This window comes from Pseudophryne corroboree, chromosome 4 (assembly GCF_028390025.1).
Source record: "Pseudophryne corroboree isolate aPseCor3 chromosome 4, aPseCor3.hap2, whole genome shotgun sequence".
Taxonomy (NCBI): domain Eukaryota; kingdom Metazoa; phylum Chordata; class Amphibia; order Anura; family Myobatrachidae; genus Pseudophryne; species Pseudophryne corroboree.
In genome coordinates, this window is record NC_086447.1 from 430,295,911 (window position 1) to 430,315,375 (window position 19,465).

Below are 19,465 nucleotides of genomic sequence, written 5' to 3' on the forward strand. Positions count from 1 at the left end.
CCGTTATACGTTTTCATTAATCCAAACAAAGTCCTAGGTTTCTGCACAAAGTACTCATTTCTCTAACATCCTAGTGGATGCTGGGGACTCCGTAAGGACCATGGGGAATAAACGGGCTCCGCAGGAGACTGGGCACTCTAAAGAAAGATTCAGTACTATCTGGTGTGCACTGGCTCCTCCCTCTATGCCCCTCCTCCAGACCTCAGCTAGAATCTGTGCCCGGCCAGAACTGGGTGCTCCTAGTGGGCTCTCCTGAGCTTGCTAGAAAAGAAAGTATTTTGTCAGGTTTTTTATTTTCAGAGAGCTTCTGCTGGCAACAGACTCTCTGCTACGTGGGACTGAGGGGAGAGAAGCAAACCTACTCACTGCAGCTAAGTTGCGCTTCTTAGGCTACTGGACACCAGTAGCTCCAGAGGGATCGAACACAGGTGTACCTAACCTTGATCGTCCGTTCCCGGAGCCGCGCCGCCATCCCCCTCGCAGAGCCAGAAGTACGGAAGCAGCAGAAGCAAGAAGACATCGAAATCGGCGGCAGAAGACTCCTGTCTTCACTTAAGGTAGCGCACAGCACTGCAGCTGTGCGCCATTGCTCCCGCAGCACACCCACACACTCCGGTCACTGTAGGGTGCGGGGGGGGGGGGGGGGGCGGCGCCCTGGGCAGCAATTAAGATACCTGATGGCAAAAGTATACATATATACAGTCAGGCACTGTATATATGAGCGAGCCCCCGCCATTTTTACACATGAGAAGCGGGACAGAAGCCTGCCACTGAGGGGGCGGGGCCTTCTTCCTCATCACACCAGCGCCATTTTCTCTTCACAGCTCCGCTGGAAAAACGCTCCCCAAGCTCTCCCCTGCAGTATACAGGTGCAATAGAGGGTAAAAAAGAGAGGGGGGGGCACATAAATTTAGGCGCAGATATAGATATATATAATGCTATATATATATATATATATATATATATATATATATATAGCAAGAAGGATGTAGCAGGCACTCACTATTATAACAGCCACCGGGGTGCCATCCCATGAATGTATACAAAGATGCAGTCCACTGGTGTAGAATAACCAGATAATTCCCCCAGACAGGGACCAGGCGGCACTCCACGGATTTTTGAAAACAGCAGCTTATTTATTTAAAGTGCAAATAGTGCATAGTGAGCATAATTCCGACGTTTCAACGCCCATAGGCATTTTTTTTCAAGGTGCTCAAACTAGTGTAGTAAACACTAGTTTGAGCACCTTGGAAAAAAACGCCTATGGGCGTTGAAACGTCGGAATTATGCTCACTATGCACTATTTGCACTTTAAATAAATAAGCTGCTGTTTTCAAAAATCCGTGGAGTGCCGCCTGGTCCCTGTCTGGGGGAATTATCTGGTTATTCTACACCAGTGGACTGCATCTTTGTATATATGTATGTATAACAGCAGCTACTGGGTAAACACTAAGGTACAGTGTAATCCCTGGGTTATATAGCGCTGGGGTGTGTGCTGGCATACTCTCTCTCTGTCTCCCCAAAAGCCTTTGTGGGGTCCTGTCCTCAGTCAGAGCGTTCCCTGTATGTGTGCGGTGTGTCGGTACGCTTGTGTCGACATGTTTGATGAGGAAGGATACGTGGAGGCAGAACAAGTGCAAATAGATGTGGTGTCGCCCCCGACGGGGCCGACACCTGATTGGATGGATATGTGGAAGGTGTTAAATGATAATGTAAGCTCCTTACATAACAGATTGGATAAAGCTGTAGCCTTGGGACAGTCGGGGTCTCAACCCATGCCTGCTCCCACAGCGCAGAGGCCGTCAGGGTCTCAAGAGCGCCCAATATCCCAGTTAGTTGACACAGACGTCGACACGGAATCTGATTCCAGTGTCGATGACGATGATGCAAAGTTGCAGCCTAAAATGACTAAAGCCATCCGCTACATGATTGTGGCAATGAAGGATGTGTTACACATTTCTGAGGAAAATCCTGTCCCTGACAAGAGGATTTATATGTATGGGGAGAAAAAGCAAGAAGTGGCTTTTCCTCCGTCACATGAATTGAATGAATTATGTGAAAAAGCGTGGGATTCCCCTGATAGGATAGGAAGGTAGTAATTTCCAAGAGATTGCTGATGGCGTATCCTTTCCCGCCAACGGACAGGTTACGCTGGGAATCCTCCCCCAGGGTAGACAAGGCGTTGACACGCTTATCTAAGAAGGTGGCCCTGCCGTCTCAGGATACGGCCGCCCTAAAGGATCCTGCGGATAGAAAGCAGGAAGCTATCCTGAAGTCTGTTTACACACATTCTGGTACGCTGCTGAGGCCAGCAATTGCTTCGGCCTGGATGTGTAGTGCGGTAGCAGCATGGACGGATACTCTGTCTGAGGAGTTAGATACCCTGGACAGGGACTCTGTTCTAATGACCCTGGCACATATCAAGGACGCGGTCCTATATATGAGGGATGCCCAGAGGGACATTTGCCTGCTGGGCTCTAGAGTAAACGCAATGTCCATTTCTGCCAGAAGGGTCTTATGGACTCGGCAATGGACAGGGGATACCGACTCTAAAAAAACACATGGAGGTTTTACCTTATAAGGGTGAGGAATTGTTTGGGGACGGTCTCTCAGACCTAGTTTCCACAGCTACGGCTGGGGAAGTCAAATTTCTTGCCTTATGTCCCGCCACAGCCTAAGAAAGCACCGTATTACCAAATGCAGTCCTTTCGTTCGCAAAAGAGCAAGAAAGTCAGAGGTGCATCCTTTCTTGCCAGAGGCAGGGGTAGAGGAAAGAGGCTGCACCACGCAGCTAGTTCCCAGGAACAAAAGTCCTCCCCGGCTTCCACTAAATCCACCGCATGACGCTGGGGCTCCACAGGCGGAGCCAGGAGCCGTGGGGGCGCGTTTCCGACATTTCAGCCACCAGTGGGTTCGCTCACGGGTGGATCCTTGGGCTATACAAGTTGTGTCTCAGGGATACAAACTGGAATTCGAGGTGACGCCCCCTCATCGTTACCTAAAATCGGCCTTGCCAGTTTCCCCCATGGAAAGGGAGGTAGTGCTGGCAGCAATTCACAAGTTATACCTCCAGCAGGTGGTTGTAAAGGTTCCTCTCCTTCAACAGGGAAGGGGTTACTATTCCACTATGTTTGTAGTACCGAAACCGGACGGTTCGGTCAGACCCATCTTGAATTTAAAATCCCTGAACATTTATCTGAAGAAATTAAAGTTCAAAATGGAATCGCTCAGAGCGGTCATTGCAAGCCTGGAAGAGGGGGATTTTATGGTGTCTCTGGACATCAAGGATGCTTACTTGCATGTCCCCATTTATCCACCTCATCAGGAGTACCTCAGATTTGTGGTACAGGACTGTCATTACCAATTCCAGACGTTGCCGTTTGGGCTCTCCACGGCACCGAGAATATTTACCAAGGTAATGGCGGAAATGATGGTGCTCCTGAGAAAGCAAGGAGTCACAATTATCCCATACTTGGGCGATCTCCTCATAAAGGCGAGGTCCAGAGAGCAGTTGCTGATCAGCGTAGCACACTCTCAGGAAGTGTTGCAACAGCACGGCTGGATTCTGAATATCCCAAAATCGCAGCTGATTCCTACGACGCGTCTGCCCTTTCTGGGCATGATTCTGGACACAGACCAGAAGAAGGTGTTTCTCCCGGCGGAGAAGGCTCAGGAGCTCATGACTCTAGTCAGAGACTTCTTAAAACCGAAACAGGTGTCGGTGCATCACTGCACGCGAGTCCTGGGAAAGATGGTGGCATCATACGAAGCCATTCCCTTCGGCAGGTTCCATGCGAGGATCTTTCAGTGGGATCTGTTGGACAAGTGGTCCGGATCGCATCTTCAGATGCATCGGCTGATCACCCTGTCCCCCAGGGCCAGGGTGTCTCTTCTGTGGTGGCTGCAGAGTGCTCAACTTCTCGAGGGCCGCAGGTTCGGCATACAGGACTGGGTCCTGGTGACCACGGATGCGAGCCTCCGAGGATGGGGGCAGTCACTCAGGGAAGAAACTTCCAAGGGTTGTGGTCAAGTCAGGAGGCTTGTCTGCACATAAATATCCTGGAACTAAGGGCCATATACAACGCCCTGAGTCAAGCGAAGCCTCTGCTTCGCAACCAACCGGTGCTGATTCAGTCAGACAACATCACCGCAGTGGCTCATGTAAACCGCCAGGGCGGCACAAGAAGCAGAGTGGCGATGGCGGAAACCACCAGGATTCTTCGTTGGGCGGAGAATCACGTGCAAGCACTGTCAGCAGTGTTCATTCCGGGAGTGGACAACTGGGAAGCAGACTTCCTCAGCAGGCACGACCTCCACCCGGGAGAGTGGGGACTTCATCAAGAAGTCTTCACGCAGATTGCAAGTCGGTGGGAACTGCCACAGGTGGACATGATGGCGTCCTGCCTCAACAAAAAGCTAAAAAGGTATTGCGCTAGGTCAAGGGACCCTCAGGCGATAGCTGTGGACGCACTGGTAACACCGTGGGTGTTCCAGTCGGTCTATGTGTTTCCTCCTCTTCCTCTCATACCCAAGGTACTGAGAATCGTAAGGAAAAGAAGAGTGAAAACAATACTCATTGTTCCGGACTGGCCAAGAAGGACTTGGTACCGGAACTGCAAGAAATGCTCACAGAGGAACCATGGCCTCTGCCTCTCAGACAGGACCTGTTGCAACAGGGGCCCCGTCTGTTCCAAGACTTACCGCGGCTGCGTTTGACGGCATGGCGGTTGAACGCCGAATCCTAGCAGAAAAGGGCATTCCGGATGAAGTTATTCCTACGCTGATAAAGGCTAGGAAGGACGTGACAGCAAAGCATTATCACCGTATATGGCGAAAATATGTTGCTTTGTGTGAGGCCAGAAAGGCCCCTACAGAGGAATTCCAGCTGGGTCGATTCCTGCACTTCCTACGGTCAGGTGTGACTATGGGCCTGAAATTAGGGTCCATAAAGGTCCAGATTTCGGCCCTATCCATCTTCTTTCAAAAAGAACTGGCTTCACTGCCTGAGGTTCAGACGTTTGTTAAGGGAGTGCTGCATATTCAGCCCCCTTTTGTGCCACCAGTGGCACCTTGGGATCTTAACGTGGTGTTGGATTTCCTGAAATCCCACTGGTTTGAGCCACTTAAGACCATAGAACTAAAGTATCTCACGTGGAAAGTGGTCATGCTGTTGGCTTTAGCTTCAGCTAGGCGTGTGTCAGAATTGGCAGCTTTGTCATGTAAAAGCCCCTATCTGGTTTTCCATATGGACAGGGCAGAATTGCGGACTCGTCCGCAGTTTCTGCCAAAGGTGGTGTCATCTTTTCATTTGAACCAACCTATTGTGGTGCCTGCGGCTACTCGTGACTTGGAATACTCCAAGTTGCTGGACGTAGTCCGGGCTTTGAAGATTTATGTAGCCAGAACGGCTGGAGTCAGGAAGACTGACTCGCTGTTTATCCTGTATGCATCCAACAAGCTGGGTGCTCCTGCTTCAAAGCAAACTATTGCTCGCTGGATCTGTAACACGATTCAGCAGGCTCATTCTGCGGCGGGATTGCCGTAGCCGAAATCAGTGAAAGCCCATTCCACAAGGAAAGTGGGCTCTTCTTGGGCGGCTGCCCGAGGGGTCTCGGCATTACAGCTTTGTCGAGCTGCTACTTGGTCGGGTTCAAACACTTTTGCAAAATTCTACAGGTTTGATACCCTGGCTGAGGAGGACCTTGTGTTTGCCCATTCGGTGCTGCAGAGTCATCCGCACTCTCCCGCCCGTTTGGGAGCTTTGGTATAATCCCCATGGTCCCTTACGGAGTCCCCAGCATCCACTAGGACGTTAGAGAAAATAAGAATTTACTCACCGGTAATTCTATTTCTCGTAGTCCGTAGTGGATGCTGGGCGCCCGTCCCAAGTGCGGACTTTCTGCAATACGTGTATATAGTTATTGCTTAACAAAGGGTTATGGTTATGTAGCATCGGTTGAGTGATGCTCAGTTGTTGTTCATACTGTTAACTGGGTAAGTTTATCACAAGTTATACGGTGTGATTGGTGTGGCTGGTATGAGTCTTACCCTGGATTCCAAAATCCTTTCCTTGTAATGTCAGCTCTTCCGGGCACAGTTTCCTTAACTGAGGTCTGGAGGAGGGGCATAGAGGGTGGAGCCAGTGCACACCAGATAGTACTGAATCTTTCTTTAGAGTGCCCAGCGTCTATTCCCCATGGTCCTTACGGAGTCCCCAGCATCCACTACGGACTACGAGAAATAGAATTACCGGTGAGTAAATTCTTATTTTTTGTCAGCATTGTCATAGGTACTGATGAAAATTGTAATTCAGCTTTGCCACAGCACCCACCATTTAGATTTGGGCTTTGCACCATGTTTAAAACTACTCCAGTGTATCTTATTTTAAATAATTCCTTTTTAATCCTTGTTGGGAAGACTTTTTTTTTTCTCTCTTCTCTTTTGTCTCTCTCTCGCTCTTTCTCTCCATTTCTTTCTGTCTCTCTCTCTCTCTCTCTGTATGTATGTATGTATGTATGTATGTGTGTATATATATATATATATATATAACGAAAGAGAAGTGGAGGGCGCAGGTATGAGTAAAAGATTTACAATTTCATTTATTTAGAAACAAATGCTCACATACATCTTAGCTTAAAATGTTGCGTTCCGTCCTTCACATAACAGTCAAGCCACGGATCCGCTCTCTCACACAGCCGGTTTTCCGTCTCTTATCCGAGAAACGCCAGCAGTTGATTTTTCTCACCGGGACTGGGATCAGGTTGTGACCGTCTCTCACCAGCTCCACAGGCCACGCCCAACGCGTTTCGTCTACGGACTTCGTCAGGGGGTGTGGCTATGCATCATCTTACATTTCATTTATACCATCAGAAACACCTGTTTATTATAATCATCTGGGCCTATGCAATCTACAATAATTAAAAGCAACTGGACTAACCAATTATATACACACATATAGATACTAAAACCTTTATACGTTTCCAACATATTTGCTCCCAATTTGATTTCTTAACTAACAAGTTATCATATAATTACCCGTATAACATTATTTCGCAAATCATTGTTTATATAATAATTATCATCATTGGGCGTGGCCTGTGGAGCTGGTGAGAGACGGTCACAACCTGATCCCAGTCCCGGTGAGAAAAATCAACTGCTGGCGTTTCTCGGATAAGAGACGGAAAACCGGCTGTGTGAGAGAGCGGATCCGTGGCTTGACTGTTATGTGAAGGACGGAACGCAACATTTTAAGCTAAGATGTATGTGAGCATTTGTTTCTAAATAAATGAAATTGTAAATCTTTTACTCATACCTGCGCCCTCCACTTCTCTTTCGTTACATGTGTATTGGAATTGGTGGTTACAATTCCTAAACGGAGGAAGCGGCAGCATACATCATTAAGAAAACGGGACATGGGACTTTTCAAATCTTTTATTGGATATGAGAAAAAGGAAAGTGTATCTACTGCGCAGCTCTTTTATTGAAATATATATATATATATATATATACACACACTCACTTACTTACTCTGTATTACTTGGTGAAGCTTCTATAATAGTCTATCATTATTTCAGCCATAGTCATTTTATATTTCTTTTCTTTTATGTTTTTATTTACTGTACATTTTTCAATAGAAATGTTTAGTGAGAAATCCCAAGGAGCGGATATCCATTGCAGCGCTTTTAGTACACCCTTATGTACAGATTCAGCCTCCTTCACGAACAGGTATGTAAAACATTTCCGGGGTTTTTTAAATATTAACTTTAAAATAATTATTTTCAGCTGCCGATTGCTAAACACAGTGAAAGTATATATCTGTTCTCTGCATACTCTTACTATCCTTTTCCTCCTCAAATACGATAAGGCGGAACACGTAGTACCTGGGTGTAGGAAAGGACACTTAATTTGTTAGAAGTTTTCACTAATAGTTAACAAGCCCCTCATTGTTAAATGGTTAAACGTTATTCCTGCTGTTTGCTTCATTTTAAATTGCTAATTAGCTATTCCATGGAAATCAGTTTTCCTACTATTCTGTTCATTATATCGTATCACATTTCTTTGTAAACTATTTTATTCCCCGACACCCTACATTGTTAGACCATTTTTATGCACTGTGTCGCTATTGCCAGGAATATGCTTATTTCTCTTACGTTCTAGAGGATACTGGGGTCCACTTAGTACCATGGGGGTATAGACTGGTCCACTAGGAGCCATGGGCACTTTAAGAATTTGATAATGTGGGCTGGCTCCTCCCTCTATGCCCCTCCTACCAGACTCGGTTTAGAAAATGTGCCCAGAGCAGCCGGTCACGCTGAAGGAAGCTCCTGAAGAGTTTTCTGCATTTATTTTATATGTCTGTCATTTTCAGGCAGGACTGGTTGGCACCAGCCTGCTTGCTTCATGGGACTCGGGAGATGGGGGTGGGGGACGGCCCAACCTCTTGAAGGGTTACCCGCTGACAGGACACTGAGCTCCTGAGGGACCTATTTGCAAGCCCCACCACAGCGAGCGTACAGTCCCGCAGCACGCCTCCACCCCTAATAGAGCCAGAAGAGTGGTGTGTACTGAACCGGCGCCCAGGCTAGCGGGGCGCCGACCATTATGGCGGAATGAGGGTAAGGAGACGCACGGCTTCTACAGGGGGCGGAATGCGTCTCCGGACACAGTACACAACTGCGTCCCCGTAAACTGTACACAGGACCCATACTGGCACAACAGCCTTAAAATGGTTCTCTCCATTTTAAGCACTGATTCCTCAGCCAGTATAAAAAAAGGCGGAAAGACTGCTCGCCGTTGAAGGGGCGGGGCTTCACTGAGAGGATCCAGCAGCGCACCAGCACCATTTTCCTTCTGCAGTGGACACACACAGACGCTGGCGGGACAGGGGCGCGCAGCTCCTCCAGTGTGACTCCAGATTACCTCAGTGGTACCAGGTGGTCATAGGGGAGCGACTATTGGTGTACTAAGTCCCCCATCAGGGTACTTAGTCTGCGACCCGGCTAAGCTTGGCATTAGCGATAAGGGCGCGGTGGGGGTTGGCTCCAAACAACTGTGTCTCCCTGAAGGGCTCTTTGTGGGTTAATTGTGCTTAACATTTTCCTGTGTGTTTGTGCTGTCATATTACATTATGTCAGGCAAAGTGTGTGTGTCTTGTACCACAGAGTGTTCCTCTTCACCAGGGGGCTCACTATTGGGTTCACAGGCTTGCGGGGATGAACCGTAATGGGTTAATTCTCTTAAGGTAATGATCTCATCTCTTTCTACAAAACTATCCCGCAATGAGAAAGGCCCGCAATACTTAAAACAGACCGTGGGTGAGTTTATGAACAGAGGCTCAGTCCCCAAACACAAACTCTGGCCCATATCCTGCAGTCTGACACTGAAAAGTCAGACCTGGAGGAGGGAGAGGTGGGAGGTGGAGGAGGATGGGGGGGGGGGGGGGGGTGGATGCAGCTCTGTCACAGGGAATAGGGGCTCTTATAGAGGCTATAAGAGATGTTCTGCATATTCCTGATAAGGTGTCAGAGGAGTGTGAGGAATCTTATTTTAATGTAAAAAAAAGAAGTCCTCAGTCACTTTTCCTGATAAGAAGTTTCAGATCCCTAAAAGGTTGCTCTCATCTTTTCCTTTTCCTCTGGAGGATAGGAAAAAATGGGAAAATCCACAGATAGTGGACGCATCTGTCTCTAGGCTGTCACGTGAAATTGTATTGCCTGCCACTGGGTGCAGCCTCCCTGAGAGACACGGCTGATCGTAAAATTTAGACTACACTGAAATCACTGTACACAGCTGCTGGGGTGGCCCAAAGACCCACTATTGCATGTGTGTGGATCACAAATGCCATTGCTAAATGGTCAGGTAACCTAATTGAGGGGTTAGATTCCTTATCTAGGGGGGATGTTGTCTTACTCCTGCAGCATATACAGGACTCTGCAAACTATATGGTGGAAGCCATAAAGGAAATAGGCTTGCTTAACGCACGCACCACTGTTATGGCAGTGTCGGCACGCAGGGCCTTGTGGCTACGCCAGTGGACTGCTGACGTGGATTTCAGGAAAGGCGTGGAAGGCCTGTCATTCACAGGAGAGGCCTTGTTCGGCGATGAATTAGACAAATGGATCTCCAAAGCTACTGTGCGGGTAAGTCTTCTTCAGCTTCAATGTTACAGTCCTTTCGGAAGGCTTGGTTCAAGGGCAAATCCAGAGGTGCTTCTACGTCCTCCAGCGGCGCAAGAGGTAAATCACGCAAACCAGCAACAGCAGGTGCTCAGAAACAGAGCTCAGGCTCTGCTTCCTCAAAGACTTCAGCATGACGGTGGACCGCAATACCTGGAAGGCTGTCAGGTGGCAGCGTGCCTACAATTCTTCAGTCAGAACTGGTCAAATTCGTGCCAGAACCCTGGGTCATCTACAGACTGGAGTTCCAAGAGCTCCCACCTCACAGATTCTTCAAATCAGGCTTGCCGGTTTCACAAGAGGCAAGTATAACTTTACAACATGCCATCCAAAAACTGGTACAGACTCACGTCATTGTTCCATTTCCACCTCATCAGCTAAACAAGGGGTACTATTCCAACTTGTTTGTAGTACCGAAACCGGACTGTTCGGTAAGATCAATTTTGAACCTCCAGCCGTTGAACCCGTACTTACGAGTGTTCAAATTGAAGATGGGGTCTCTAAGAGCGGTGATCTCAGGTCTGAAGGAGGGGGAATTCCTAGTGTCTCTGGATATCAAGGATGCGTAACTGCACATTCCGATCTGGCAGCCTCATCAGGCTTATCTACGGTTTACACTGCAGGACTGTCACTACCAGTTCCAGACCCTGCCATTTGGTCTGTCCACCGCACCGAGGGTGTTCACCAAGGTGATGGCAGAGATGATGTTTCTACTCCCCATACAAGGAGTGAACATAATTCCGTACCTGGACGATCGCCTGATAAAAGCACCGTCCAGGGAAAGGTTGCTGGACAGCATTGCTCTCTCAACCAAACTTCTCCAGGATCATGGAGCCAACACGGAGGCTCCCATTCCTGGTAATGATACTGGATACTGAGTCGCAGAAGGTGTTTCTTCCGTTGGAAAAGGCATTAGTAATCAAGTCGATAGTTCGGGATGTCCTGAAGCCAACCCGGATATCGGTGCATCTATGCATTCGCCTTCTGGGGAAAATGGTGGCCTCTTACGTGGCTCTTCATTACGGAAGGTTTCACGCAAGACACTTCCAGCTCGATCTGTTGGACAAATGATCCGGATCACATCTTCACATGCACCAGAGGAGATCCGTCTGTCGCCAAAAGCCAGCATCTCCCTTCTGTGGTGGTTACAGACTCCTCACCTCGTCGAGGTTCGGAATTCAGAACTGGATTCTGCTAACCACAGATGCATGCCTCAGAGGTTGGGCAGCAGTCACTCAGGGGGTGCAGTTTCAAAGAAGATGGTCCAGTCAGGAAGTCGTCCTTCCAATCAACATTCTGGAACTTATGGCCATACACAACGCCCTTCTGCAGGCCTCACATCTTCAAGATCGGGCCATTCAGGTCCAGTCGGACAGTGTGACGGCAGTAACGTACATAAACCGACAGAGCGGAATGAAATGCAGAGCAGCAATGTCAGAGGTGTCAAGAATTCTCCTCTGAGCAGAGAAAACCGCTGTGGCTTTGTCAGCGGTCTTCATTCCGGCAGTAGACAACTGGGAAGCAGACTTTCTCAGCAGACACGACCTGCACCCGGGGGAGTGGGGCCTTCACCCGGAAGTGTTCATGTGCTTGACAAGTCGATGGGGATATCCACAAATTGACATGATGGCCTCTTGTCTCAACAAGAAGCTCAAGCAGTATTGTTCCAGGTCGAGAGACTCACAGGCGGTTGCGGTAGATGCCCTGACGAATCCATGGGTCTATCAGATAGTGTACGTGTTTCCTCCACTTCATCTGATCCCAAGAATTCTAAAAAGAATAAAAAGGGAAAAGATTCAAGCAATTCTAATTGCTCCGGACTGTCCAAGAAGGGCCTGGTACGCGGACCTTCTGGAGATGCTCCTCGAAGATCCGTGACCTCTACCTCTGCGCGAGGATCTTCTGCAACAGGGCCCGTTCGTCTATCAGGACTTACCGCGGCTACGGTTGACGGCATGGAAGTTGAACGGCTGATTCTAGCCAGGAGAGGGATCCCTAACAAGGTTATCCCGACTATGATCCAAGCCAGGAAGGGGTTAACGTCTAAGCATTACCATCGTATTTGGAAGAAATAAGTCTCTCGGTGTGAGAGCAGAAAATTTTCTGCGACGGAATTCCATCTCTGACATTTCCTGGTTTTTCTACAAGCAGGAGTGGATGTGGGCCTACATCTGAGCTCCATAAAAGTCCAGATTTCGGCCTTGTCCATTTCTCTAACGTCCTTGAGGATGCTGGGACTCCGTAAGGACCATGGGGAATAGAGGGGCTCCGCAGGAGATAGGGCACTTTAAGAAAGCTTTGGACTCTGGGTGTGCACTGGCTCCTCCCTCTGTGCCCCTCCTCCAGACCTCAGTTTTACACTGTGCCCAGAGCAAGATGGGTGCACTGCAGAGAGCTCTCCTGAGTTCTCTGCCTAGAAGCATTTTTGTTTGGATTTTTTTCAACTTTTTTACAGGGAGCACTGCTGGCAACAGGCTCCCTGCATCGAGGGACTGAGGAGAGAGGGGCAGACCTTCTTGTCTAATATAGGCTCTGCTTCCACGGCTACTGGACACCATTAGCTCCAGAGGGGGTGAACACAGGTTCTTACTGGGCGCCGCCGTTCTCCTCACAGAGCCAGAAGAACCGAAGTCAGAAGACGTCAGGCGGCAGAAGCCTTCAGCTTCACTGAGGGTAACGCACAGCACTGCAGCTGTGCGTCACTGCTCCCATACACCTCACATACTCCGGTCACTGTAAGGGCGCAGGGGGGGGGGGGGGGGGCGCCCTGGGCAGCAATATAATGCCTCTATTATGGCAAAAGACAATATACATGTACAGGTGGGCATTGTACATGTATATAAAAGAGCCCCCGCCATATTTTAGTAAGTTTGAGCGGGACAGAAGCCCGCCGCCGAGGGGGCGGGGCTTCTCCCTCAGCACTCACCAGCGCCATTTTCTCTCCACAGCACCGCTGAGAGGAAGCTCCCCGGACTCTCCCCTGCTTACACACGGTAAAGGGGTGTTTAAAAGAGAGGGGGGGCACATAATTGGCGGATAACATATTATACAGCGCGGCTGGGGGAAAAACATTTTGTGTTGGTCTCCAGGGTCTTTGCGCTGGGGTGTGTGCTGGCATACTCTCTCTGTCTCTCCAAAGGGCCTTGAATGGGATACTGTCTTCAGAAAAGAGGTTCCCTGTGTGTGTGAAGTGTCGGTACGCGTGTGTCGACATGTTTGACGAGGAAGGCTCGCTTAATGTGGAGGGGGAGTGCTTGAATGTCATGTCGCCGTCGGCAACACCGACACCGGAATGGGTTAATATGCTGAATGTCTTGAATGCAAATGTCAATCTATTGCATAAAAGGTTAGACAAGGCTGAAGCTAGGGATTAGTCAGGTAGCCAGTCCATGCCTGTCCCTGTGGCGCCAGGCCCTTCGGGGTCTCAGAAGCACACCATATCCCAGATCGATGACACAGATACCGACACGGATACTGACTCTAGTGTCGACTATGAAGATGCAAAATTACAGCCGAGGGTGGCAAAAGGTATTCGGTACATGATTATTGCCATTAAAGAGGTTTTGCATATTACTGAGGAACCCCCTGTCCCTGACACGAGGGTACACATGTATAAAGGGAAAAAGCCTGAAGTCACCTTTCCGTCCTCATTTGAAGTGAGTGAATTGTGCGAAAAGGCTTGGGAATCTCCGGATAGGAGACCACAAGTTCCCAAAAGGATTCTTATGGCGTATCCTTTTCCACAAACGGATAGGATACGATGGGAATCTTCGCCTAAAGTAGACAAGGCGCTGACACGCTTGTCCAAAAAGGTGGCACTGCCTTCTCAGGATACGGCTTCCCTCAAGGATCCTGCTGATCGCAGGCAGGAAATTACCATGAAGCACATTTACACTCATTCAGGTACTATTGTTATACCGGCTATGGCGTCGGCCTGGGTTTGTAGTGCGGTTGTGGCATGGGCAGATTCCTTATCTACGGAGATTGACACCTTAGATAGGGATGCCATTCAAATGACCATAGAGCATATCAGAGATGCTGCCTTGTATATGAGAGATGCTCAGAGAGACATTTGTTTATTAAGCTCCAGAATAAATGCTATGTCTATTTCTGCTAGGCGGCTCTTGTGGACCCGACAGTGGACGGGAGACGCCGATTCAAAGCGGCATATGGAGTCCTTGCCTTACAAAGGGGAGGCGTTGTTTGGAGACTGCCTCTCGGACCTTGTCTCTACTGCTATGGCTGGTAAGTCGAATTTCTTACCTTATGTACCCCTGCAGCATACAAAAAAGGCACCTCATTATCAAATGCAGTCCTTTCGTTCCAATAAAAACAAAAAGGTACGGGGATCGTCCTTTGTTGCCAGAGGGAAAGGCAGGGGAAAGAAGCTGCACACAGCTAGTTCCCAAGAGCAGAAGTCCTCCCCTGCGTCTGCAAAGTCCACCGCATGACGCTGGGGCTTCCCGGGGGGAGGCAGATCTAGTGGGGGCTCGTCTTCGGTTTTTCAGCCACGTCTGGGTTCACTCGCAGGTGGATCCCTGGGCATTAGAGATTGTTTCTCAAGGATACAGGCTGGAATTTGAAGACTTGCCTCCTCTCCGGTTTTTCAAATCAGCTCTGCCGGCTTCCCCGTCAGAGAGGGAGCTAGTGTTGGCAGCAATCCAAAAATGGTATATTCAACAGGTGATTGTCACAGTTCCTCATCTCCAGCAAGGAGAGGGATATTACTCAACCCTGTTTGTGGTCCCGAAACCGGACGGTTCGGTCAGACCCATTTTAAACCTAAAATCCCTGAACCTGTACTTGAAGAAGTTCAAGTTCAAAATGGAATCACTCAGGGCGGTCATCGCCAGCCTGGAGGGGGGGGATTGGATGGTGTCCCTGGACATAAAGGATGCTTACCTTCATGTTCCAGTATTCCCCCCTCATCACGCATACCTGAGATTTGCAGTGCAGGACTGTCACTACCAATTTCAGACGTTGCTGTTTCGGCTGTCCGCGGCCCCGAGAATTTTCACCAAGGTAATGGCGGAAATGATGGTGCTCCTGCGCAGGCATGGGGTCACAATTATCCCATACTTGGACGATCTCCTCATAAAGGCGAGATCTCGGGAGAAGTTGCTGGACAGCGCGTCTCTGTCCATTAAGACGTTGCAGTTACACGGCTGGATTCTCAATATACCGAAGTACCAGCTAGTCCCTACAACACGTCTAACTTTTTTGGGCCTGATTCTAGACACAGACCAGAAAAAGGTTTTTCTTCCGGTCGAAAAGGTTCAGGAGCTCATAGCCCTGGTCAGGAACCTATTAAAACCAAAACAGGTTTCAGTGCATCATTGCACGCTGGTCCTGGGGAAGATGGTGGCTTCATACGAGGCCATCCCTTTCGGCAGGATCCATGCGAGGACTTTTCAATGGGACCTCTTGGACAGGTGGTCCGGGTCCCATTTACAAATGCATCGAAGGATCACCCTGTCTCCCAGGACCAGGGTATCTCTCCTGTGCTGGCTGCACAGTGCTCACCTACTAGAGGGTCGCAGGTTCGGCATTCAGGACTGGGTCCTGGTGACCACGGACGCAAGCCTCCGAGGCTGGGGAGCAGTCACACTGGGAAGAAATTTCCAAGGTCTCTGGTCAAATCTAGAGACTTGTCTCCACATCAACGTCCTGGAGTTGAGGGCCATATACAACGCCCTGCGTCAAGCGGAAGAATTGCTGCTGGAAAAAACGGTTCTGATTCAGTCAGACAATGTCACGGCAGTGGCTCATATAAACCGCCAAGGCGGAACGAGGAGCAGAGTGGCCATGGCAAAAGCGACCAGGATTCTACGCTGGGCGGAAGGCCATGTAAGCGCGCTATCAGCAGTGTTCATCCCGGGGGTGGACAACTGGGAGGCGGACTTCCTCAGCAGGCACGACCTGTATCCGGGAGAGTGGGGACTTCATCAAGAAGTCTTCGCACAGATCAAGGGTCGGTGGGGACTGCCTCAAATAGACATGATGGCATCCCGTCTCAACAAAAAGCTAAAGCGGTCAAGGGACCCTCAGGCGGTAGCGGTAGACGCTCTGGTGACACCTTGGGTGTTCAGATCGGTCTATGTGTTTCCTCCTCTTCCTCTCATACCCAAAGTGTTGAGAATAATACGAAAAAGCAGGGTCAGAACAAACCTCATTGTTCCAGATTGGCTACGGAGGACTTGGTATCCGGAGCTGCAAGAGTTGCTAACAGAAGATCCGTGGCCTCTTCCTCTAAGGCAGGACCTGCTGCGGCAGGGGCCCTGTCTGTTCCAAGACTTACCGCGGCTGCGTTTGACGGCATGGCGGTTGAACGCCGGATCCTAGCGGAAAAAGGGATTCCGAAGGAGGTCATTCCTACCATGATCAAGGCTACGAAAGACGTGACGTTAAAACATTATCACCGTATATGGCAAAAATATGTTTCTTGGTGTGAGGCCAGAGCTGCTCCTACGGAGGAGTTCCATTTGGGCCGTCTACTTCACTTCCTTCAAACAGGAGTGACTTTGGGCCTAAAATTAGGGTCCATAAAGGTCCAAATTTCGGCCTTATCCATTTTCTTTCAAAGATAATTAGCCTCTCTTCCTGAAGTACAGACTTTTGTGCAGGGTGTGCTGCATATTCAGCCTCCCTTTGTGCCTCCGGTGGCGCCTTGGGATCTTAACGTGGTGTTACGTTTCCTCAAGTCACCTTGGTTTTAACCACTCAAAACTGTGGAGTTGAAATACCTCATGTGGAAAGTGGTAATGTTGTTGGCATTGGCAAGACGTGTTTCAGAATTGGCGGCTTTATCACATAAAAGCCCATACTTGGTTTTTCACGTGGATAGGGCAGAGTTGAGGACTTGTCCTCACTTTCTGCCAAAAGTGGTCTCATCCTTTCATGTGAACCAACCTATTGTCGTGCATGTGGCTACACGGGACTGGGAGGATTCAGAGTCCCTGGATGTGGTCAGGGCTTTGAAGATTTATGTGACCAGAACGGCTAGAATCAGGAAGATTGAAGCTCTGTTTGTTCTGTATGCGGCCAACAAGGTTGGCGCTCCTGCTTCAAAGCAGACTATTGCTCGCTGGATCTGTATTACGATTCAGCAGGCGCATTCTACGGCAGGTTTGCCATTGTCTAAATCGGTTAAGGCCTATTCCACTAGGAAAGTGGGCTCTTCTTGGGCGGCTGCCCGAGGGGTCTCGGCATTGCAATTGTGCCGAGCTGCTACTTGGTCGGGTTCAAACACCTTTGCAAAGTTCTACAAGTTTGATACCCTGGCTGAGGAGGACCTCATGTTTGCTCAATCGGTGCTGCAGAGTCATCCGCACTCTCCCGCCCGTTTGGGAGCTTTGGTATAATCCCCATGGTCCTTGCGGAGTCCCAGCATCCTTAAGGACGTTAGAAAAAATAAGATTTTACTTACCGGTAAATCTATTTCCCGTAGTCCGTAGAGGATGCTGGGCGCCCGTCCCAGGTGCGGACTTCTTCTGCAAGACTTGTATATAGTTGTTGCTTACATAAGGGTTATGTTATAGTTTATCGGTTTAACCGAGGCTATGTTGGTGTTCATACTGTTGACTGGGTAGTGTATCACAAGTTATGCGGTGTGATTGGTGTGGCTGGTATGGATCTCGCCCTTAGATTTACAAAAATCCTTCCTCGTACTGTCCATCTCCTCTGGGCACAGTTTCCCTAACTGAGGTCTGGAGGAGGGGCATAGAGGGAGGAGCCAGCGCACACCCAGAGTGCAAAGCTTTCTTAAAGTGCCCTATCTCCTGCGGAGCCCGTCTATTCCCCATGGTCCTTACGGAGTCCCAGCATCCTCTACGGACTACGAGAAATAGATTTACTGGTATGTAAAATCTTATTTTCTCTGACGTCCTAGTGGATGCTGGGACTCCGTCAGGACCATGGGGATTAGCGGCTCCGCAGGAGACGGGGCACAAAAATAAAAGCTTTAGGACTAGGTGGTGTGCACTGGCTCCTCCCCCCATGACCCTCCTCCAAGCCTCAGTTAGGTTTTTGTGCCCGTCCGAGCAGGGTGCAATCTAGGTGGCTCTCCTAAAGAGCTGCTTAGAAAAAGTTATTAGGTTTTTTATTTTCAGTGAGTCCTGCTGGCAACAGGCTCACTGCAACGAGGGACTTAGGGGAGAAGAAGTGAACTCACCTGCGTGCAGGATGGATTGGCTTCTTAGGCTACTGGACACCATTAGCTCCAGAGGGATCGAACACAGGCCCAGCCATGGAGTCCGGTCCCGGAGCCGCGCCGCCGACCCCCTTGCAGATGCCGAAAAGTGAAGAGGTCCAGAAACCGGCGGCAGAAGACTTTTCAGTCTTCATGAGGTAGCGCACAGCACTGCAGCTGTGCGCCATTGTTGTCAGCACACTTCACACCAGCGGTCACTGAGGGTGCAGGGCGCTGGGGGGGTGCGCCCTGGGCAGCAATGATAATACCTTGTTCTGGCTAAAAATACATCACATATAGCCCCTGGGGCTATATGGATGTATTTAACCCCTGCCAGGTCTCACAAACACCGGGAGAAGAGCCCGCCGAAATAGGGGGCGGGGCCTATCTCCTCAGCACACAGCGCCATTTTCCTGCACAGCTCCGCTGCGAGGAAGGCTCCCAGGACTCTCCCCTGCACTGCACTACAGAAACAGGGTAAAAAAACAGAGAGGGGGGGCACTTTTTTGGCGATATTGATATATTAAGCTGCTATAAAGGAAACAACACTTCTGTAGGGTTGTTCCTATATATTTATAGCGCTTGGGTGTGTGCTGGCAAACTCCCTCTGTCTCCCCAAAGGGCTAGTGGGGTCCTGTCTTCGATAAGAGCATTCCCTGTGTGTCTGCTGTGTGTCGGTACGTGTGTGTCGACATGTATGAGGACGATGTTGGTGTGGAGGCGGAGCAATTGCCGGTAATGGTGATGTCACCCCCTAGGGAGTCGACACCGGAATGGATGGCTTTGTTTATGGAATTACGTGATAATGTCAGCACGTTACAAAAATCAGTTGACGACATGAGACGGCCGGCAAACCAGTTAGTACCTGTCCAGGCGTCTCAGACACCGTCAGGGGCTGTAAAACGCCCTTTACCTCAGTCGGTCGACACAGACCCAGACACGGACACCGAATCTAGTGTCGACGGTGAAGAAACAAACGTATTTTCCAGTAGGGCCACACGTTATATGATCACGGCAATGAAGGAGGCTTTGCATATCTCTGATACTGCAAGTACCACAAAAAGGGGTATTATGTGGGGTCTGAAAAAACTACCTGTAGTTT

The 19,465-nt window shown here is 49.4% G+C and overlaps 1 protein-coding gene across 6 annotated transcripts in view; it reads left to right on the forward strand.

Moving 5' to 3' along the window:
• TTK (TTK protein kinase) overlaps nt 1-19,465 on the forward strand; it is a 429,767-nt gene that overhangs the window by 383,847 nt on the left and 26,455 nt on the right. For 5 of the 6 annotated variants that reach the window (XM_063916870.1, XM_063916871.1, XM_063916874.1 and 2 more), the window contains one exon: nt 7,635-7,725. The exons of the other annotated variant lie outside the window; for it this stretch is intronic. In XM_063916870.1, the coding sequence (XP_063772940.1) occupies nt 7,635-7,725 (91 nt within the window). Of the gene's footprint in view, nt 1-7,634; nt 7,726-19,465 lie in introns of those variants that run through there. 6 annotated transcript variants of the gene reach the window in all.